Source organism: Doryrhamphus excisus, linkage group LG22, assembly GCF_037039965.1.
Source record: "Doryrhamphus excisus strain RoL-2023G ecotype Guam linkage group LG22, RoL_Dexc_Guam_v1.1, whole genome shotgun sequence".
In the NCBI taxonomy this organism is placed as follows: Eukaryota; Metazoa; Chordata; class Actinopteri; order Syngnathiformes; family Syngnathidae; genus Doryrhamphus; species Doryrhamphus excisus.
The window spans coordinates 7,458,444-7,482,602 of record NC_136378.1 but is presented as its reverse complement, the minus strand read 5'-3'; the positions used below and the strand labels follow the sequence as shown (position 1 = coordinate 7,482,602).

Genomic DNA, 24,159 nt, shown 5'->3' with positions numbered 1-24,159 from the left:
TGAATGGTTTATTGGGTCGAGTGGTTAGCACGCAGACCTCACGGCTAGGAGACCTAAGTTCAATTCCACCCTCTGCAATCTGTGTGGAGTTTGCATGTTCTCCCCGTGCATGCGTGGGTTTTCTCCGGGTACTCCGGTTTCCTCCCACATTCCAAAAACCTGCTAGGTTAATTAGCGACTCCAAATTGTCCATAGGTATGAATGTGAGTGTGAATGGTTGTTTGTCTATATGTGCCCTGTGATTGGCTTGGCCACCAGTCCAGGGTGTACCCCGCCTCTCGCCTGAAGACAGCTGGGATAGGCTCCAGCACCCCCCACGACCCTCCTGAGGATAAGCGGTAGAAAATGAATGAATGAATGAATGTTGCTGTGCTAAAGAGTCCGAAGACGAGAAGAGAGGCTAGCTAGCGTGTAAACAAAGACGCAAGGAAAGTCGATCAGCAATACGTTTGGGTGATAAAACACGCTGGCATCAGTTGGTGTAAGCCTGTGTCAAGCTGTCAAACTGAGGCCATTGAAGTTTTACAGACTGGGTTCGATTCTCACGAGACAAAGTGCGTACTTGCATGTAGGGTTTGTCGCCGCAGGGCCATCGGTTTTTGGAAGCGGCTTTAAAAAAACGAATTAATCAGCATATGCCAATCATGTGTTTTTTTCCGTAAATCAGTGTTGGCCGATCGATCGTATAGAGCTCTTTCTTCATATCGCGATCAGCAAATAACCCGCACTGCTCACATGATCCTACAGGACCCCTCCCACGCACTACACCCCGTGTTTGAGTGGGTCGTCCATCAGGTCGTAGACTAAGATGCCCACGCTGTGGAACACAAAGGAAGAGGGCTACCTTTGTCTCCACAGCAGTCCAGCTTCTGAACTTGGACCCCTCCCTGTCCACATTTTGCACAATTTCCATTTAGCCTGTTTTACTTTTTTCTTTAATATTTAATTACTATTTATTCTTCTAGGTATGTGTGCGTTCAGTAGTGTCTGCTGTCTTCGTGTCCTTTAAATTGATAAGTATCAATAAATAAATAATAATATAAAATATAAATAATAATAATAAATAATAATATAAAATATAAATAATGATATTAAACAAAATATCAATAAATAATATAAAATAAAATATCAATAAATAATAATATAAAATATAATATCCATAAATAATCAATGAATAAAGTGTTTTGAATTTGAATTTAATTGAATTTAGTCCCGGGCGGCACGGCAGTCGAGTGGTTAGCGCGCAGACCTCACAGCTAGGAGACCAGGGTTCAATTCCACCCTCGGCCATCTCTGTGTGGAGTTTGCATGTTCTCCCCTTGCATGCGTGGGTTTTCTCCGGGTACTCCGGTTTCCTCCCACATTCCAAAAACATGCTAGGTTAATTGGCCACTCCAGATTTTTCCATAGGTATGAATGTGAGTGTGAATGGTTGTTTGTCTATATGTGCCCTGTGATTGGCTGGCCACCAGTCCAGGGTGTACCCCGCCTCTCGCCCAAAGATCGCCCTGGGATAGGCTCCAGCACCCCCGCGACCCTTGTGAGGAAAAGCGGTAGAAAATGAATGAATGAATTTAGTCCCTAGTTTTGAACATTTGCATGCATTTGACTAGTTAGACTAGTTAAAACTAATAGTGTACTTACCATAAACTGTGATGTATAAGAATTTTAGACATATTGTACTGAGCAGCCAGGACAGAGCTCTGTTGTTACTGCAGGGACATCACAAAAAAAGACAAAGAAAAAGCTTTGCTTGTATGGTAAAATTAGTAGTTAGGCGAAAGGAAACTCGATGGCAACGGTGATGAAGCCAAATTGCGGTGGCAAGAAGTTGAGCATAAAATGCTAAGCTATGCCAACCTGACGATGATCGTGTCTGACAGTCGCTGTGAAATGTCCTTTAAGTTATGTAGAAATACAGCACAACTGCTAAGTTGTGATTAAAAGACGCCTGGGCTTAAATAGAATCTGACACACAGTAGCGATGCTAATGATGTCATCGAGGCCCAAACCCTGGAGCTGCTCCGTAGACGGTGAATAATGGAGAGACTCCTGTGGGAAAAACCACAGCATCCGCTGTGATGTGATGATTCTTACGCGGTAGAGCTACACGACATTGAGACTTCACGTGTGAATCATCACTTCTAGTGTAGCCTTTACGTAATCATTTTGAAAACAACAACCTCTCCTGTTAGTAAAGTCACAAGGGAGTGGTGGGACTATTTTTAAGGCTGACATTAATCATTATTATTATTATTATCATTATTATTAATCAATGGAATCAATTGCCATCCTTGATTGCCAAAACAGCAATAACGTACTTACAGTTTACTTTTTTCTTTTTATTTAGCCTTTTAACTTTAACGTTAGCGCGCAGACCTCACAGCTAGGAGACCAGGGTTCAATTCCATCTCTGTGTGGAGTTTGCATGTTCTCCCCGTGCATGCGTGGATTTTCTCCAGGTACTCCGGTTTCCTCCCACATTCCAAAAAAAACATGCTAGGTTAATTGGCGACTCCAAATTGTCCATAGGTATGAATGTGAGTGTGAATGGTTGTTTGTCTATATGTGCCCTGTGATTGGCTGGCAATCAGTCCAGGGTGTATGATGAATGAATAATGAATGAATTAATGAACTTTAGGGCGGCACGTGGTCTAGTGGTTAGCGCGCAGACCTCACAGCTAGGAAACCAGGGTTCAATTCCACCCTCGGCCATCTCTGTGTGGAGTTTGCATGTTCTCCCCATGCATGCGTGGGTTTTCTCCAGGTACTCCGGTTTCCTCCCACATTCCAAAAACATGCTAGGTTAATTGGCCACTCACTCCAAATTGTCCATAGGTATGAATGTGAGTGTGAATGGTTGTTTGTCTATATGTGCCCTGTGATTGGCTGGCCACCAGTCCAGGGTGTATGAATAATGAATGAATGAATGAACTTTAAATGGATCGTTCAGACGTTTTTAGAACACACACACACTTTATCATCATACACACATACACACACATCTACATGATGTCCTCTAAGTGTGTACTTCACTTCACTTGTGTACTTCTAACTGCCACTGCACTACATCAATATGTACGTGTAGTATATGCTGTACAACATCTCTTTGCACAACACCACGAAATGGAGGTTTTTGCATTATATTTTGCTTGCTTTGCTATTATATTTTTGATATTTGTGCTCTACTGTATATGCTATTTGTACCTTATTTTATTATTACATTTTATTGTAATGTATTTTTTGTAATGTATTTTACATTTTATTTTTTTATTTACATATTTTATTTTAATTTCTATACTATTTTACATAATACCATTCCCTTATTTTCTTGAACTCTGCATGCCCACATGTTTTTTCCAAATCTGTAAGCTGTTGGATCTGTGAATTTCTCTTGGAGATGAATAAAGAATCTATCTATCTATCTATGACATCCCCATCTGAAGTGTAGTGCATCAAAGTTGACTTACCCCTGGTCGGATTTTTATGATAAGGAACATAGTTGCTGAGTCACTTAAGAAAAATGCTGGGTGTCTCAAAACAATATGCGTTCAAAAGAGTAATACATTTGCATCACAAATGCGTTGCTAACACGTCGCTCTGCGTTATTTTCTCTCACACTCACGCCTGTACGTTCCACAGTGTGGAAAATACAGTATAGTAGTCTAACTGTGCAGTGTGGGAGAAAGTTAGATGGTGCATTCAAGGACTGTTGAACAAAGTGGGACAGGTTGCTTTTGAATAATATTTCCTAAACGGATATCAATTGACATAAAAGGTGCTCTAATGGGCATTATTTCCATTTGGATGGACTGTGACTTTATATTGACACCAATTACAAATCCTGCTTTAAAGGTTTAGTATGTTGGTCCAGACCAAAAAATACATTTTAAAAACTAATATTTGGTACAATTTGCTTAGCGTTTATAAATCGGTATTTTTGTCATGGGACCAAACCCTACACAGTAAGGAACATATGCATAATGTCCTAATCCTTTGCAAACGGACCATCTCTAACACACTGGAGCCAAATGCAATGTATGAGGTTCCACTGTTCTTATTGTTATTCCTCTATAAAGAAAATGCGAGTGTGTCTATATGATCAAGTGGATTGAAATTCAAAGTAGACTGATATATCTTTAGATCAGGGGTCTCAAACTCAATTTACTTGGGGGCCACAAAAGTAAACACATTTATTAAAAACAAAAAAATTTTGAAAAACTTCGCTTTGGTACCAATTTTCTACAATAAAAGCTCTGATAAAACATTCCACTGTTCTCAAATATCTTTTCATTTTTCTGCACAAAATAAGATGAAAAATAGACAAAATCAAGAATAAAGAAAATCTATCAATCAGTAATAAATAAATATAATAATAATAATAACACGGCAAATAATAAAAACTTAAGAAACCACATATAATTTTTTTTTTTTTTTTTTCAGATTAAAATGAACAAAGCATTATTAGAGCCCTGTAGACATGACAAAACACGACTATAGTCACATTTATACTCTTTTTATTTACAACATATTGCGCAACTGCAGGGTCTTGAGACACATGCTAACTCGCAAACTAGAGAGCTAGCAACCTAAACGGTAGCGGTAAAACGGTAAAAACAGAAAAATGAATTAACTCTGCTTTGGTTTCGATTTTCTACAATAAAAGCTCTGATAAAACATTCCACTGTTCTCAAATATCTTACTTTTTATTTTTCTGCACAAAATAAGATGAAAAATAAATAAACTAATCAAGAATAAAGAAAATAAATCAGTAATAAATAAATATAATAATAATAATAATAAAACAGCAAAGAAACCACATATAGTTGGTGGGTAGACAAATTATTTTTTTCAGATTAAAATGAACAAAGCATTATTAGAGCCCTGTAGACATGACAAAACACGACTATAGTCACATTTATACTCTTTTTATTTACAACATATTGCGCAACTGCAGGGTCTTGAGACACATGTTAACTCCCAAACTAGAGAGCTAGCGACCTAAACGGTAGCCTTCAAGTTATTTCCTTTAAACTTAAATAGCCAAAAACTTACCACTTCCACACGGATAGGGAGGATAACTATTAACAGTTATTTAACCTTTAACATGAACATTAATCAAACGTAATCATTTTTTCTGGGTACATGATACCATACAGCATCCATATCAAACTTGCGCGGGCCGCACTAACATTAAACTTTCATATCAAGGCGGGGGCCTCAAACTAGTGTCCTGCGGGCCACATTTGGCCCGCGGGCTGCGTGTTTGAGTCCCCTTCTTTAGATGATGCCGTAAAGGCGTGACCTGCATCATCAACGATCCCGTCACTATCGCTACACCCGTATTTGACTTTAGGAGGCTCATCCCTGCATGTGCATCGGCGTGTGAATATTCATTCTCATCTGACCAGGAGCACCAATATCCTGCGTGCAGATTACGCACATAAATTTACACTCCCACACAAAAACGGTGGAAATAACTACATCTTCTGTGAGGCACTGATGCATATTTATCACGGCTGAGACGGCCTTGGCCACAGAGTAGTTGCACTGAAGAGGGGAGGGACGGGTGCGAGGAGTACAGGATCACCTCCACTTAGATGCAGAGAGAATAGTTTGGCAACAGGTGGCGGGCGGGGTCGCACATGTTTATCACCTCTAAATAGGTTTTTACGGGAGACGGGATGCAGCTCTTTGGGTATGTTTACACATCAAATCCATCCACGACTCATCACTCCGGACAACAGCGAGATGATTAGCGCTGTATTGACAGAAAGATGGGATCAAGGGTGGTGGATATCATCCCGTCTGCATTTGGAAATCTCTCCTCCGGCAGAAGGTCACGGTGATGAGGCCTTGTTATTTGGCCGTCTTGCAGAAAGCTGCATGCTAAACAGAGCTGGCTCCCTCATTACCTTCACACCGAACGCAGACAAAGAGCTCACAATGAGAAGCAAGGCTCCATTAAACAACAGGTCCTCCAACATAACCAGAAAGCCAAGCGCCACCCTAACAACGTCAATACCTCAGCGTGTCGTGTCCTTCAATGAATCAAACCAAAAAAAAAAAAAACCTGAGTGGATCATAGTGAATAATTAGCCAGTAACCTTTTAGGGGCAGCCACTGTTGGGAGTCGCTAATGAAGTGTCTCATAATCTCTTCCTGGGTCGATTAGAAGGATGTCATTAACATCAGCTCATACGCCTGGACATCACACGCATAAAAGGAGAGCCATCCAGGCATCATCCAGTTGGATTCCTTTTAAAGGGAGACTCGAATCAAAGCGGACTTTCATCCGTCACACGGCGTCCTCATCATCACGTTCAGGTTGACATTTTACTTGAATGCGACTTTTTATTACTTTCAATTATTGAAGATCCACTGATACTTTGTCCACTAGACAATCGACATCAAGATTACAGCAGCCTCGCCTTTTTGTGCGACATATCAGATCCAATCAATCAATAATTCATTCGAAATCACTTTTAGTGTATTTCACCATACAAACATTCATTTTCTACCGCTTATCCTCACGAGGGTTGCAAGGGCTGCTGGAGCCTATCCCAGCTGTCTTCGTGTGAGAGGCGGGGTACACCCTGGACTGGTGGCCAGCCAATCTCACAGGGCACATATAGACAAACAACCATTCACACTCACATTCATACCTATGGACAATTTGGAGTTGCTAATTAACCTAGCATGTTTTTGGAATGTGGGAGGAAACTGGAGTACCCGGAGAAAACCCACGCATGAACAGGGAGAACATGCAAACTCCACACAGAGATGGCCGAAGGTGGAATTTAACCCACTCATTTTCTACCGCTTTTTCCTCACGAGGGTCGCTGGTATGCTGGAGCCTATCCCAGCTGTCTTCGGCAAGAGGCGGGGTACACCCTGGACTGGTAGCCGGGCCAATCACAGGGCACATATAGACAAACAACCATTCACACTCACATTCATACCTACTATGGACAATTTGGAGTCGCTAATTAACCTAGCATGTTTATGGAATATGTCAGGAAACCGGAATACACGGAGAAAACCCACGCATGAACAGGGAGAACATGCAAACTCCACACAGAGATGGCCGAGGATGGAATTTAACCCAGAGCACAGCAACATATTGTTTCTAAAACAAATAAGCAATGCTGTTAGTTTGGAGCTCCTTTTTGTCCCACTGGGATATCATGGGGTACGTATAGGGCAGACTCACCATTAGACAAATACTGATTTTTTTGAACATGCAAACGCCACACAGAGATGGCCGAGGGTGGAATCGAACTCAGGTCTCCTAGCTGCGAGGCCTTCATAGTAACCACTCGTCCACCGTGCAGCCCCATGCAAACAGAAAACAAAATTCCACAATTTCACTGGGTAGAAAGGATGTCATACATAAAAGTTGACATTCTCCTCCGACTTCCAATCAATATTTGCAATAAAAATGACTGTTGTTATTATTTTATTATTATTGCTCCTGGTGAAGGAAGCCAACAAGATAAATGCATAAAAGCACACTTCAGATAAGCCCTAAATATGCCTCACACACTTTAAAGCACATTTCAAATGATAAAAAGTGATGGGTACTCACCAATAATGAACGATAATGAATGATGATCGACGAACAGATGGAAGCCTTTAGCCTGGTCGTCCGGAGACCCGATGCAGCCACTCTTCCAACTGTGTCCAGTTCCCCTGAGAGTGGGATGGCACTGGGTCGTCTATATAAGTCACACTGCTTACATGTTGTAAGTTAAAGCATTAAAATGTGTTAATGTCAAAGCTATCAAGGCTACCGTAGCAACACACATGGTGCCACTTGGCACTACCTGTTAGGTGGCAGTTGGCATTGTGACTTTACTCCAAATTCCCACGTGGTACCCATAAAAAAAATAAATAAATACAGGAAATGCATTTGCTTTGTAATCAAATACAAGCGTCGGCAAAAAGGCAAATTATTCACCATGGGGGGGGGGGGGGGGGGGGGGGGGAAATCCAGACATGCAGGGCACCTTCATGTGGAAACGGGTTGCCTAGCCTTTAACCAGCAGTGATAGCGCTCAGAAGACAAAAAGGCCGGAAATATTAGAGAAATAAAATAAACAAAAACCCTCACACGGTATGTCCACAGTCTGGAATTATTTACAAATGTCACATTTGGATTGCAGCACCGCAAATTTGTTATTTTCGATGCAACAAATAATATTGAAAGGCATATTTCTTGGGTTAGCGGTGTGTTCGAATATTTAAATAGTTACCATTTTGTACAGTTGTTGCCACTTTCTGGACTGGAGGAGGAGGAACAAATCTTAGAATAAGATTGCTAGCAAAACATCGATCACATCGATCAATCACTTTCAGTAATAACTTGATCTATTCTACAGTATATAACATTTGACTTTTTATTTATAGTCACAATACAAACAAGGATTCAAACATATTGTGCATATCACTAAACAGTCCTCTAAAAAGGAGGCCACACGTGTCACACATGGCGTACGTCACCTTCAGTGGTGCCTGATCACATGACGTAATTAGTAGTTACAATAACAGACAATTCTCATCACAATGGCTGCTTTCGAGGCCAAACGATACGATGTTCTCGTGAGGCATCGGAAAGCCGCTCCTTACTGTGGTGAAAACCATTCATGATTTATTAGACGTTTCTGCAGTGTTATTTTTACACCAAATCGTCAGTGACATTGTTCCAAATTCACCCAAGTGGGGCTGTTGGAGGGGGGGGGGTTACGCGCCTGCCTCCAGATATTCACCTGAAGTCATGTTATAAAAGCATAATAAGCCCAATTTATTACTTCAATCAAAGCTGCTGACATTTGAAGTGGAACTGTGCTCAAACACTGGGAATTCACTTCAGTGAGTCGACATTTGCGACACTAACTCATTAATATATACTCTTTTATTAAAAGTAAAATTAATTTAGTAAATAATCTTTAAAAAAAGCTGTACAAAGTGTATGAGAATGAAGGCATATGCACGTCATTACTCTCCTCTGTTTCCAGTGTGAAGAAAGATGTCAATAAACCCGATGTCCAAAGTGAAGACGGGGAAGGGAGAGCAACCATGTTGTCTAGCAGATGTCTAGCGTGCACGTATGTGATATACAAGGTCTCTTATTTTTGGCTTCAGCTGAGGAAACAGACATATAGAAGCTTTGGACGCCAGCCAGCGCTTAGCACACCCTGTATGTTCCAGCTCCTCCTCGACTGGCAATAGACTTTAATTCAGATAAGAAGGGGAAAAAGCAGGAGGAGGAAACCTAGCCATGCCGGTGGGGGCTTGGCTGGCGTGGGTGAAGGGGGCGCATCCCCCACTTTCGTTCCCTCAAATACCTCACAGATCGGGGGGACTCCAGCTTGGGCCATCTGTGTCTGGATGAAGACGAGATTTGGAGGTAGCGGCTCCTCTCAGCAGGAGCAGTTCCCACAGCCCTTCACGCTGTTGAGGATCTCCTCCTGCAGTTTTTTCCTCTCCTCCTCCTTCTGGGAGAGGCGCTCGGGCGGCGGCTGGGTCGAGTTCTTGCTGCTGTTGAGAATTTTACTGTTCTGGGTGTTCCACAGGTCGGCGTACAAGCTGCCCGGGGTGTTGAGGAGCATTTCGTGGTTGCCTCGCTCTTTCACTTTACCCTAAACAAAATGGAACCGACATTTGCAGGAGGAAAAAAAATGGCTGCATACACACATGATGATGCTGCAAAGATGGCGCAATGAACACAGTCTTCATAATAAATTCTCTTCATGACCACCAACACTGACCACACTCTCTCCCCCCTCTAGGATCCCTAACGCCTCCTGAACAACTGTTGCATTTCTCGCACAAAAACACTGACTCACAAACTACACACCACAAACACACATGCCTCCCACACAGTCCAACACAAACCAAGGAGGCGCCCCTCCCACCCCCACAACACAGTCCCCCCACGAGCATGCAGAGGTGTTGGTATTATCTTTAGTGCACCCGAGATGAGCGTGTGACCGCTCGTGCACTTTTTTTTTTTTTAATGAGCACCCCCCCCAGTAGTCCCTTGCCGACAACACCACCAAACGCCGTGGCGACATCACACGCTAAATATGGCTCCTCGCCATGACCCTCTGATCCGCGCCATCTGACTCTGGAAAACACGGAAACGCACATGCTAACTCGGCGCGGTTCAAAAGAGCCTCTTATTTCATCGCCGCTCCGCAGCGCTGATGGAAAATGTCACTTGGCTGCCGATGTGTCGCACTTTTAAGGCCACGAGTGATTTTCAAGGACAACCTTTAACATACTGAAGCATTTTACTCCTCACCTGGGCTTTGTCTGTTATTACGTACCAGTCACAGCATTACCACGACACACACTTTAGGTGTGTGTGTGTGGGTAAGTGAGTGAGAGAGTAAACAATATACTGTCATTTCTAGACTGTAGAGCAGTACCGTACAGGTACAAAAAAGATACAGTAAAGTCTTGTTATATCGATATTCTCGGGAGTCGAGAATACCGATATAACCGGACTATCCATATATCCGATCCTGCGCCGAACTGCATTAAAAGTGGGCAATAATGCACTCGACATTGTTCTATAGTATAGAACAGGGGTGCTCACACTTTTTCAGCATGCGAGCTACTTTTAAAATGACCGAGTCAAAATGATCTACCCACTACAAAAATGCAAAACATCTATTTATTTTCAAATGTATTGAGGATTATTTGTACGTACAATGTATGTTGATGTACCTTACATAATCAAACGAGCCAATATTGCAAAACACACATAATTAACTATTAACATTTTTTGTAATTACCTGAGTTTACTTTGATGACTTGCACTGAATTGAATCAGCCAGGGATGCATAGTCCGGACAGTAGCTGCTGATAGCCAGGTTAGCCAGGCAAACGCACTTCGAAAAAGACATTGTGAAAAAAAAAAAGTCCACCTCCCATTCCGTATGGAAGGATATGTTTTTGCCTTTTTACTTGGTCCAGCTCCTTCACTCATTTTAGTGACCATAAACTTTAGCGAGGGATTAAAATCTGACGCAATTCACCGACTAGCTTAGCACTTTGCATCGTTGTTTACACATGAGCGGTGATCTAAAGGTCAAAATTCAGTTGTCATCTGACTGGTTGTCCTGTATGTCAATCGAGTAACGGGGATGGATGATAGGCTGACATCGTAAGTTCTGCTGCACTTAGAGACGTTGTTTGATTTGATTGGTCACCCGAAGGGCAACATTCAGTTGTCATCTGAATGGCTGCCCTATATCAATCAAGTGACGGCATTAATGCTAGGATGATATTTTTTTAATGTCACGCCGCGATCGACCAGCGATCGACCAGTACCACCTCCGCGATCAACCGGTAGATCGCGATCGACTTAATGAGCACCCCTGTTCTATAGTATAGAACAATGTCGAGCAGCTTAAATCAATCTTTGCTTAAGGATTTCAATACCAAAAAAGAACACGGCGAACGGCTGCTTCCAGTCAACTTTATTTTTCACACTTCCACCACCAGAGCACAGCACACACACCGATTCCCGCACTTCCTGGTTCACAGGTCATGCTCAACCCGCCCCACACAGCTGGCCAAACACATGCCTGTATAGAATCTATACACACGAGAGAAACCACGAACGCCAGCATGTACATATGAAAAACAGTGATTATTTCAAGCGATAAAAAGATATCTGAATACAACACAATTAAATACATGTATTTGTACGCTTGTGTCTTCGTTGGAATAGGTGTGTATGCTATGTCAGTTGGTTCTTCTGTTGCAGGCATGTGTTTGGCCAGCTATGTGGGGCGGGTTGAGCATGACCTGTGAACCAGGAAGTGCGGGAATCGGTGTGTGTGCTGCGCTCTGGTGGTGGAAGTGTGAAAAATAAAGTTGACTGGAAGCAGCCGTTCGCCGTGTTCTTTTTTGGTATTGAAATCCTTAAGCAAAGATTGATTTAAGCTGCTTTTGTATCGATATAAGCAGATCAAATTGGCTGGCGGGAGATGAAAAGGGCATCGTAGTAACCGGATTATCATAATAACCGGGTATCGTACTAACGGAACTAATTATATCATAAAAGACTAGAAATTTGTCGGGAAATGAAAATAATATCGTAATAAGTAGTAATTCGTTATAACCGATATCGATGTAACGAGACTTTACTGTATGTACCACGTTGTAATAGTGCTATAGGTAATGTATAGTCCTCCTGGGAACTAAAACCACTCAGTCAAACTGAAATTTTTTTTTTCATCACACACTTTGTCAGTCTCCCTCTTTCTGTCAATGTCACTCTCTGAGTCACTTCAGTCTGTAAGGAAATTAGCCATATAGCTTGAGGTATGTTCATTATCATGCAGTAGTTCCTGTTTCGAAACCTACTGGTGATAGTGTAGAGAAGCTTAAGATGTGTCTGCTGCATAAGACATAGCTTCCACTTCACTCGTCCACATCACTACTGACTGATACTGCGCTCTAAGCATCCTGGGGAATGTAGTTTTTAGCCATAATTTAGCCGCGCCACTGTCCAAGCCGCAGAGTTCAAAGCGTGGGGGAAATATATTGGAAAATTTAAAAACAAAATCTAGTACTCCTCTAATACATTTCTAAGTGATTACAGTTGGAAATAAATAGCCTGCAATGTGGTTTAACAAACATATTGACATAAATATTCATAGCGAACTGTTGTCAAAGGTTTGGCCCCAACTTCTGGTTGCTGCATAAGACATAGCTTCCACTTCACTCATTCACGTCACTACTGCCTGATACTGCGCTCTAAGCATCCTGGGAAATGTAGTTTTTAGCCATAATTTAGCCGGGCTAGGGCTGCAAAGAAGGTCTCGTCCATCCATATTTAAGTTGGGCAAACTGGCTGCAATGCATTTTCAACTGTTTCTTTGTTGAGATATGCAGTTTTTTAACCAATGTTTGAGATGCTTATTGCTGTTGTAATTAAGGATCGACCGATACATCGGGCCGATATTTGCTATTTGATATTTTTCCTTGTATCGGTATTGGCCGATACGCACGTGGTTCACCGATGTATTTTTCCACCGCATGATTTACAGTCAGGCATCCGCCGGGGTAGCTTTGTGTTGCCCGGCGGCAGAGGACCCCGCAGCACACATAGTCGGGGTACCCTGCCCCCACTGTTGAATCACATCAACAGCGCGTTTTCACAAGTAATAGAGTTAGCTTGCTTTTAACACTTTACTAAGCCCATCAGCGTCACGCTGCAGAAGAGCAGTCATCACATCGATGCTAGATAAATTTAAACTACGACGGAAATGTTTTGCACATGGTTGAATATTTACTCCTTTTAAAGTTGATAATGCCGTTTAAATGTGTTTAAGAAAGCTGAATCCGACTGTGTTCAGTGTTTACATTTCAATAAATATTTGTTTAAACATGAGACCTGTAATATTTGTTATCATGGTCATTTTTTCATGTAAATTGTCTCGGGCTGATACTGGCACGCGGGGGCATGATACTGGGCCTGATACCAGACAAACCATGTGATGATCTTATTATCACATACTATTTAATCATGATCTTATTATCACGTACTATTTAATCAAAAGGTTTTCCGACTTGTATTTGCATTTTTAGTTTTTTCGATCATTTCAAGAGTGTCCTCCTCATTAATGGTGATAAAATGTTCCATTTCTAATATTCTGTTTGCTATTTTCCCTATTTGTCTTTCGCCGGGAGTGTCAACCGCTGACATGTTGACAGAGCACAGACGGCAGCAAAACAAACGGTGTGTGTTCACGCTCGTGCGCTGTTCTCTGATTGGTTGTTTCACAGGCACGATACCAGAGCAGCGCGCTCTGAGTGGACAGCTACGGGGGCTGATACTGGACATGGTTAAACTCTATATTTTATCAGTATCACTGCCCTGGGCTTTGACACAGTATCATTTTAGGCCTTTTCCCGTATCATTCATGGGCGGTTTCACAGCATTATCACATGTGATAAACAGCATTATCACATACTACAGTTAATTGGCCCTGTACCCTAGAAACCATGAATGATACGGGAAAAGGCCGAAATGATACTGTGTCAAAGCCCAGGGCAGTGATACTGATAAAATATAGAGTTTAACCATGTCCAGTATCAGCCCCCGTAGCTGTCCACTCAGAGCGCGCTGCTCTGGTATCGTGCCCGTGAAACAACCAATCAGAGAACAGCACACGAGTGCTTAGTGCCGAGTGCTTCTCCAGTCACCAAAAAACCCAAACTTGATTAATGGAACTTTAATTGTCAGACATTGATAAGATAAGACTGTTGATAAAAATATTATTGTTGAAATATTTTTGCAATTGTTGTGTTTACACTGTTTAGATATAATACATGTAATAAACTGAACAGTTTCTGGAAACAAAATGGTCTTTTGATTAAATAGTACGTGATAATAAGCTCATGATTAAATAGTATGTGATAAGATCATCTTCGGTCTCGTGCTGATACTGACACTTGGGGGCATGATACCTGGCCTGATACCAGACAAACCATGTGATAATCTATAAGTATCGGCCACAAATATTAAGCAAAATCGTCCATCGGCTAAGGGTGATGGGAAAAAAATTGGTATCGGCATCGGCCCCCAAAAAAACCATATCGGTCGATCCCTGGTTGTAATGCAAAATGTGCCAGCAGTGGACATAAATATATATCCGATGTGTCCCAGTGGAATGCAAGAAAGCACCAAAACAACATTTGCTGGCAGATATAAACAGAAGGTCATTTGAGTGCAAGCCAATCGTGCTAGATCACCTAATTGGACCGGTGATTAATACAAAGCATGTTTGACCTCGCATTGTAAACCCTCGTAAAGTTGGATTTGTTTGGTTTTGGCTTTGAGTGTGATGTGTTGATCGAAAAAAGAATAAAGCAAAAATTAAAGTTGTAAATTTTGTACCTCGCTCAGCACTATAATCTCGTCTGCGTCAACGACAGTGGAAAGCCTGTGGGCGATGAATACCGACGTCCTTTCCTTCACCATCTCCTTCATCGAGCTCAGGATGTTCTAGAAACCGGCAAGAACAAACAACAGCATGATTTTTTTTAAGGCTTGCAGAGAACATCGACAAATCCAAAAAGTTGGCAATAATGGAGGACTTTCAGGTATCAGATGACTGACAGGATGAAAATGAAATTCAAGGTGTGGTTTGACAGAGAATAGAAGTCAACATCCACCTTCATATGCCGCTCACTGCAATGTTTACATATGTTAATTTAGAAACACACATCAACAGGAAATCTTAATTAACGTTGTCTATGCTGCCGCTCTCTCTCTGTAGTTCAGGGACGGTGTGCTGAACTTTCTCATTAAATGTAACATTTACAAAGACAGGGGGGACTGGGGGGGTGGGCGTTAAGCTGAGCTGGAGCTTAACAGGCAGCAGGTGACAAGAGGGAACTATGCGCAGTGGTGTGTGAATGAAAGGGGGTGCAAGTCAAAGTACGACAGGATGGAGTGGAATCGCCGCATGACTCTTTAGCACAGGGGTCTCAAACTCAATTTACTGGGGGGCCACTGGAGCTAGGGTCTGGGCGAGAGTGGGCCGCATCAGGTTTAAAAAAAAAAACGCATTTATTAGAAACAGAAAAATGAATAAACTTTGCTTTGGTTTCGATTTTCTGATAAAAAAAAAAGCTCTGATAAAACATTCCACTGTTCTAAAATATCTTACTTTTTATTTTTCTACACAAAATAAGATGAAAAATAAATAAACAAATCAAGAAAAAAGAAAATCAATCAATCAGTATAAATAAATAAATATAATAATAATAATAAAACAGCAAATAATAAAAACCACATATAGTTGGTGGGTAGACAAATTATTTTTTTCAGATTAAAATGAACAAAGCATTATTAGAGCCCTGTAGACATGACAAAACACGACTATAGTCACATTTATACTCTTTTTATTTACAACATATTGCGCAACTGCAGGGTCTTGAGACACATGCTAATTCGCAAACTAGAGCGCTAGCGACCTAAACGGTAGCCTCCAAGTTATTTCCTTTAAACTTAAAAACCCCAAAACTTACCACTTCCACATGGATACATGGATAGAGAAGATAACTATTAACAGTTATTTAACCTTTAACATGAACATTAATCAAACGTAATATTTTTTTTCTGGGTACATGATACCATACAGCATCCATATCAAACTTGCGCGGGCCGCACTAACATTAAACTTTCATATCAAGGCGGGGGCCTCAAACTAGTGTCCTGCAGGCCACATTTGGCCCGCGGGCCGCGTGTTTGAGACCCCTGATTTACAACATGTTGCGCAACTGCAGGGTCTTGAGACACATGCTAACTCGCAAACTAGAGAGCTAGCTCCCTAAACGGTACCCTTCAAGTTATTTCCTTTAAACTTAAAAACACAAAAACTTACCACTTCCACACGGATAGGGAGGATAACTATTAACAGTTATTTAACCTTTAACATGAACATTAATCGAACGTAATAATTTTTTCTGGGTACATGATACCATACAGCATCCATATCAAACTTGCGCGGGCCGCACTAACATTAACCTTTCATATCAAGGCGGGGGCCTCAAACTAGTGTCCTGCGGGCCACATTTGGCCCGCAGGCTGCGTGTTTGAGATCCCTGCTTTAGCAGGTGACTGAGCGGGTGTTTTGTTCCGTTAAATGTGCGTGCCTGCACCTCTTCCGTGATGGAGTCCAGAGATGACGTGGCCTCGTCGTACAGGAGAATGGGCGGATTCTTCAGTATTGCACGGGCGATAGCGACACGCTGCTTCTCCCCGCCTGAAAGGACACAATGGACAGTCACAAAACAAAGCCAAACAGACCTCTGCAGGATGGTATGAAATTAGGAGTGAAAGGTCCCTCTCCCTGCCCTCATCAGATAATCACCTCAAGTGGAGAGAAAACGCAGCACAGTAAGAATTCTGCATGACGGGCACAAAGGGACTTTTATTTAATAGTGAAGAAAAATCAGCAGGGGACTCAGTCTGACTCAGTCTTTGTTACATACAGGCTGTGTGTGGCCTTTTTAAACGCAAGCGGCTTTTAGCAGACATAAATCAGTGCCAGCAGGTTGAAGCCACCACTTTTACATGACAACAGCTTATTGTTAACTTGACGTACAAATATTAACCTAACAAATATGACGCACACGATAAGAACAAAGTTTTTGTTCTCTAATATTACACTTGCGGTGACTTGACTTCAACTTTGAATTGTGAGAAATATTGGCAAATCCGTTGAGGACGGATTTATGGTATTTCTGATTTTCTTCTTCACCTTCTCATGTGCACTTTAAAAACAAAATCTAGTACTCCTCTAATATATTTCTAAGTGATTACAGTTAGAAATAAATAGCCTGCAATGTGGTTTAACAAACATATTGACATAAATATTCATAGTGAACTGTTGTCAAAGGTTTGGCCCCAACTTCTGGTTGCCATATCCTTAGATATCCGTTTTTTTTTTTTTTAAGCAAAGATGAAAATGTAATTAGATGTTTCTAAGGCGATGGTGCAGTTATCATACTGTAGCAAACCTGACAGCTTGAGGCCTCGCTCCCCAACTTGGGTGTCATAGCCATGTGGCATCCTGAGTATGGCGTCATGGATGCCTGCAAGACGAGCCACTTGGTAAACATCTTCCGGTGTAGCGTTGATGTTCCCATACTGCAGGTTGTAGAAAATGGTGTTGTGGAACAGAACGGCATCCTGACAACATAGGAGGGGGGTTATAATAATAAAAAAAAGGCTTCAGAGAATATTTTCATTGCTGCAGAGACGGGAACAGAGCGCCGTGGATACAAAGACAAAAGGTAGGAGGGAGAAAGAGTAGTATGCGATGACAAAAACACCGTACCATCTGTTCAGATTACCCTGCGAGCTCATTGCAGGGAAAAAGAAGAACTGGAATTCAGATTATTTGTCATGCTGTTGTTGATTACTAATACGCTATTGCAGGGGTCTCAAACTCAATTTATTTGGGGGCCACTGGAGCTAGGGTCTGGGCGAGACTGGGCCGCATCAGGTTTTCCAAAACAAAAAACAAAAAAAAAGCCCGGCCCATTTATTAAAAATAGAAAAATGAATAAACTTTGCTTTGGTTTTCTACAAGAAAAGCTCTGATAAAACATTCCACTGTTCTCAAGTATCTTACTTTTTATTTTTCTGCACAAAATACGATGAAAAATAAATAAACAAATCAAGATTAAAGAAAATCAATCACTCAGTAATAAATAAATAAATATAATAACAATAAAATGGCAAATAATAAAAACTTAAGAAACCACATATAGTTGGTGGGTAGACAAATTATTTTTTTCATATTAAAATGAACAAAGCATTATTAGAGCCCTGTAGACATGACAAAACACGACTATAGTCACATTTATACTCTCTTAATTTACAACATTTTGCGCAACTGCAGGGTCTTGAGACACATGCTAATTCGCAAACTCGAGAGCTAGCGACCTAAACGGTAGCCTTCACGTTATTTCCTTTAAACTTAAAATTCAAAAACTTACCACTTCCACACGCATAGGGAGGATAACTATTAGCAGTTATTTAACCTTTAACATGAACATGAATCAAACTTAATAATTTTTTCTGGGTACATGATACCATACAGCATCCATATCAAACTTGCGCGGGCCGCACTAACAAACTTTCATATCAAGTTGGGGTCAAACTAGTGTCCTGCGGGCCACATTTGGCATATATATATATATATATATATATCTTGACTGTAATGTACTGGTGCGTCACAGACCTGAGGCACGACCCCCAAAGCCTTCCGCAAGCTCTCAAGGCTGACATCTCGGATGTTCTGCCCCGCGATATAGATGTTCCCCCGCTGAGGCTCATAGAAGCGAAACAAGAGCCGCACAACAGTGCTCTTCCTGAAAGCAGAAACGGGACAAATCATCATCAGCACTGTGTGTGCCGCCCGACAACGTCACACCCCCACTGATGACAGCGAGTGATAAGACTGTCAGCAGACAGTCTGTATTTCTGCTAAAAACCTGACCTACCCGGACCCGCTGCCACCGACGATGGCTACCTTCTTCCCAGCAGGCACCTCAAAGGTCACACCATTCAGGACTTTCTGGCCTTCCAAGTACTCAAAATATACATCTTCAAAGCGAATTGTGGCCTCCTGTGGCGTGATGGTTAAAGGCGGGGCCAGATCCTTCTCCTGAAAAAATACAATTGATCAAATTGACTGATGCAATGGAAAGAGACGGGAGACAAATAAAACCAGCAACCGGTACACAAAGTCTGGCAAGATGCAACCCAAATCCAACACCTTGTACAGGCAGATAATGATGAAGAAAAAAAACGAAGAACATTTTAGGAGTCCTTCAAAAGGAATCATCACTCCTCATGATGACTGGCAGATCCATACGCATGAAAATCTTCGGTACACAACAAGCTGAGGTCTCAGCATAGTGCTGAGATAAAGCCAAGGTCAGTAGCCAATAAAGCACTTTCCTTACACAAAGGCTGAAAGCCTGTTCAGTACAATTTAATAGCAACATAAGCTGTGTAGCCAAGGCAGAAAGTAGCATTCTCAGCCTAGACTTAACCTTCCTCTTGTGTTAGCTTTCTGGTATCATGTCTTATGTTAACGGGTCGGTTTTGACCCATGTATTAAATCAGCTATAAAATACACTAAAAACAATAACCATCAAATTTGCTTCTCATGTCTTGGTTACCTTCTTAGGCTTCCTCATACATGAAAATATTGGTTTTAATACTTTTGGTGTGGGCATGGAGGCCTTTTTTGGTCACTATACCCCTCCATTTCAATTTCCAAAAATAGTCAAATGAACCTCAAAAGAATCATATTAATAAATTGAAGGTTCTTTTGTTACCTGGCTATTACTGAGGGCTATAGAACATATCCCTTAAATCAATTATTCATTCATTAATTCATTCATTTTCTACCGCATTTTCTGGAGCCTATCCCAGTTGTCTTCGGGCGAGAGGCGGGGTACACCCTGGACTGGTCGCCAGCCAATCACAGGGCACATATAGACAAACAACCATTCACACTCACATTCATACCTATGGACAAAATTTGGAGTCGCCAATTAACCTAGCATGTTTGTGGAATGTGGGAGGAAACCGGAGTACCCGGAAAATACCCATGCATGCACGGGGAGAACATGCAAACTCGAGGGTGGAATTGAACCCTGGCCTCCTAGTTGTGAGGTCTGCGCGCTAACCACTTGACCACCATGCCACCCCTTAAATCAATGAATTTATTTATTTTCTCATGTTAGTATGAATCACTAAAGAAACATCTATGGTGTTGGGGTGAATTTTGACCCATATATATTAATGTGAAGAAAAGGTAGAAAAAGTGATTGTTTTCAGCAACAGAACTTTAGTATAAAGTGAAATGAAAAAGCAGAACAGGTCCAGATCTTGGTTCACTGTACTTCTTGCCATTCTTTCCATGATCCAAATTGTAAATGTGAAATCAGCCATCAGTCAAATGAGTGAATTCACCTCACATGTCTGGACCTTGTTTTTCTGCTGGTATACTGGAAAAGCGGTCAAAATGAGAATCCCCTGAAGCTTACATGATGAGAAGAGGAGCTGGTTGTCATTGTGTTGGCTAATTGTACACTTATGATTTCAGTTGTGGCTCAAAATATTGCTTTGTAGTCATATTATTATAACCGGGTCCAAACCGACCCTAACAGTTGTAGAAATCCTCCCCGTGAGGACTCTAAGTGGGTTTCGAATAGAGGATAAGGGAATCTTAAAGAACCAAATTATAGAATGAGAACCAGATTATTTATTCCTGACAACAATACCTAATACAGACGTCCAGGCTTATCTGCAGTCCCTGTATGCCTACAAGTAAGCGTGTCTTAATACAGCGCAGCTGCAAAAAGCACCCTTCCTTTCCCTGCCCGGTCTATACACTCAGGGCTGGAGTCCTGAGGCTGGAGTCCTGGACCAATCAGCTTTCGCCACTGCCCTTGCTATTTGTGAGACTATGTTTGCTTTTATCTTTAGCTAGCAAAATTGAGCAAATACCTTCACAATACAGTGGTCATAATTTCAACCAGACCATTTTAAAATGTAGTAGAAATTGTTTTTTTGGTTTTATTTTGTTGAAATAAGAGTTTCCTGACAAAGTCAAAAAGCCTTGATGCAATAAACAAATGTTATGTGATTCTTTTTATGCATTAAAATGTAAAACGGTCTGTGCCAACCCTAACACAAGAGGAGGGTTAAATCATATTGTTTGGGGGGGCAGGTCCGTGTTGGTATGGTGGCTAGATTGTGAAAACAAGAATGACGGCACAATCAACCTCTGCCAATTAATACAAATAACTCCCAGTCCATTAATACATTAATACAAAGAGATAAATTCACCCCTCCCAAATGGAGAAAAGCCCAAATCATTTATTTTGTGGTGGGGTAAATCATTTTAAGTACATAATGCAAATGTTTCAAAGAATGCGTAATGCGTTCAGTCAATAATGGCCTGCTGGGCTGCAACCATTCCCTGGAGAATCACAATTGAGAGCAGTATTACTGATGAGTGAAAAATAACAAGTGACAATCATTTTGCAGCTGTAATTACAGGCCGGACACCACAATAGCATTCAGGCCATCAGGCAGCAGGCACACATTTGCACTTAAGTGGACTCCAGCACGAGCCGTACGGGCTTGTACGCTTGTTTTGTAAAAATAACAGACAGCCTTTTACAAGGGGAGGGTCTGCTCTAGTCGAACCAAATCTTGCCTGTTTCTTTTGCAAGCACAAGAAAAAGGTTTTCAGTCTCCATACCTATTTCAAGGTCAAATTGAAGCGCTTTTGCAGAATTGTCTAAGAAGTGTCAAGATGACTGAAAATAGACACAGGAGTCACCCAGGAGTATCATTTACTTTATCACTTCAGAAGGCACCGTTTCACGGGTAATCGTTATGTTCCTCTTGTCCTTCAGAAATCATTATGTTGTATGTATGGTTGTGTATTCAGTGAGCTTTTGTACAGGCTGAATACGCATCAGCACAACAACTGGGAGCACACAAAACATTCTCCAGAATGAACACCACAAAATGAAGAATTGTATGACATCCTAACAAGTTACCTTGATCTTTGTGTCGATGCTGAGTAACGTGAAAAGCGTGTTCATGTCTATAAGAGCCTGCCGGGTTTCTCTGTACACTGTGCCCAGGAAGTTCAGAGGAAGGGAGAGCTGGAAGAGCAGGCCGTTCACCATCACCAGATCCCCCACCGTCATTGTACCTACAAAACAATAGCAGTAAATGTGATGCAAGTAATCTACGCTCTCAAAACAAATACCATATCGGTTTTCACTATTCATCAGTCCATACTACCCAAACATGTTAACACAAAACAATTAATATAGAACAATTGTAATTTTACATGCAGAGAACAATTCAAAACCCATATACAGTAATCCCTCATTTATCACAATTAACTGGTTGCAAACCAGACAGTGAATGTTCCGAAAGTGAATTTCCACTGAATATTTTCCCAGTTACAACCTAGAAAAAAACTGCATACAACCTTTATCGGTTTTAACATGATTAGAGCCCTCTGGACATAAAATAACACCCCCATAATCACTTTTACGGACATATATATAGAATATATAATTCAAGACAACAATTTTAATTTCACATGCAGAGAACAATCCAAAACCCATATACAGTAATCCCTCATTTATCACAATTAACTGGTTGCAAACCAGACAGTGAATGTTCCGAAAGTGAATTTCCGCTGAATATTTTCCCAGGTAGAAAAAAACTGCACACAAACTGTATCGGTTTTAAAATGATTAGAGTCCTCCGGACATAAAATAACACCCCCATCATCACTTTTACAGGCATATATAGAATATATAAGTCAAGAGAACAATTGTAATTTTACATGCAGAGAACAATTCAAAACTCATATACAGTAATCCCTCATTTATCACAGTTAACTGGTTGGAAACCAGACAGTGAACGTTCCGAAATTGAATTTCCACTGAATATTTTCAACATAGAAAAAAACTGCACACAACCTAATTTGTAACAACATGATTAGAGCCCTCTGGACATAAAATAACACCCCCATAATCACTTTTACAGGGATATATAGAATATATAATTCCAGAGAATAAGCAATTTAAGTCTTAAATAAAATTAGTGCGGTCAGACGCGTAGACAGGAGGTGTACCGATTACGTGTGTTTTTTTTTTTTGCTATTCCTTGGTGGTCCCAGATCGTATCCCACATGAAAAACTTCTAAAAAGGTACTGATACAGTACCCTGAGGTATGGTAATGTGACATATTGTGATGATGGTATTTTGTCCCAGGGAAAGTCAAGCAATTACCGTATTTCCTGGACTATAAGTCACACTTTTATTCATAGGTTGGCTGTTCCTGTGACTTATACTCCAGAGCGACTTATAAATGAAAAAAAAATTTTATGTTACATAAACACTGGACATTGTTTATTTTTTGTGTAGCTGAATAACTATTGTGTTAGCATATCTTACACCTATTCAGCCTGTTTTCTATTATTTTATTAATGTTAGAACTCGCCTTCCAAGAGGATGTAATGTCTGTTTTGGTCAAGTAGTTTGTAGAATAAATTACCCACAAAAAATGCGACTTATAGTGCAGAAAATACGGTAATCTAAACAACGCAAACAAGTCAAGACAACCAGTGTGTTTTTACCCACCTGCTGCAATGCCCTTGCTGGCCAGCAACATGATGCCGGTGAGACCCACACTGAAGATGGCGCTCTGGCCGAAGTTGAGCATTGCCAGCGTGGACGTGGTTTTTAACGACGATGACTCATATGTTTTCAGGTAGCCATCATAACGTTCAGCTTCATACTTCTCATTGTTGAAATACTGAGACAGGAAACAGAAAGAGATATGGAGATAAGACTGACCTGTAGACAGCCAAGGGATTTATTATGAAGCCAACGTGTACGTTGAGGGAGAACTAGAGAGAAAAGAAAATGCGATTCTGGTACGAGGTTAAGGAACCACGGAGTGCGGTCAGGGATATGGACATTTTAGTGCAGCCCACATCAAGGCTGCGTTTGTTCTCAGTGACCGCTCTGAGTGTAGTCTGGATCTCTGTTGGCCTCCAAAGCACTTT

The 24,159-nt window shown here is 41.2% G+C and overlaps 1 protein-coding gene across 1 annotated transcript in view; it reads right to left on the bottom strand.

Moving 5' to 3' along the window:
* Positions 1-8,220: 8,220 nt before the first annotated feature.
* Positions 8,221-24,159, bottom strand: part of abcb7 (ATP-binding cassette, sub-family B (MDR/TAP), member 7) — a 45,725-nt gene continuing 29,786 nt past the window's right edge. The window contains exons 9-16 of the mRNA XM_058063047.2: positions 23,732-23,906; positions 22,126-22,283; positions 19,042-19,205; positions 18,780-18,909; positions 17,551-17,722; positions 16,690-16,793; positions 14,921-15,028; positions 8,221-9,641 (exon numbers count right to left, since the gene is read on the bottom strand). Coding sequence (XP_057919030.2) covers positions 9,423-9,641; positions 14,921-15,028; positions 16,690-16,793; positions 17,551-17,722; positions 18,780-18,909; positions 19,042-19,205; positions 22,126-22,283; positions 23,732-23,906 — 1,230 coding nt within the window. The 3' untranslated portion in view covers positions 8,221-9,422. The remainder of the gene's footprint in view (positions 9,642-14,920; positions 15,029-16,689; positions 16,794-17,550; positions 17,723-18,779; positions 18,910-19,041; positions 19,206-22,125; positions 22,284-23,731; positions 23,907-24,159) is intronic.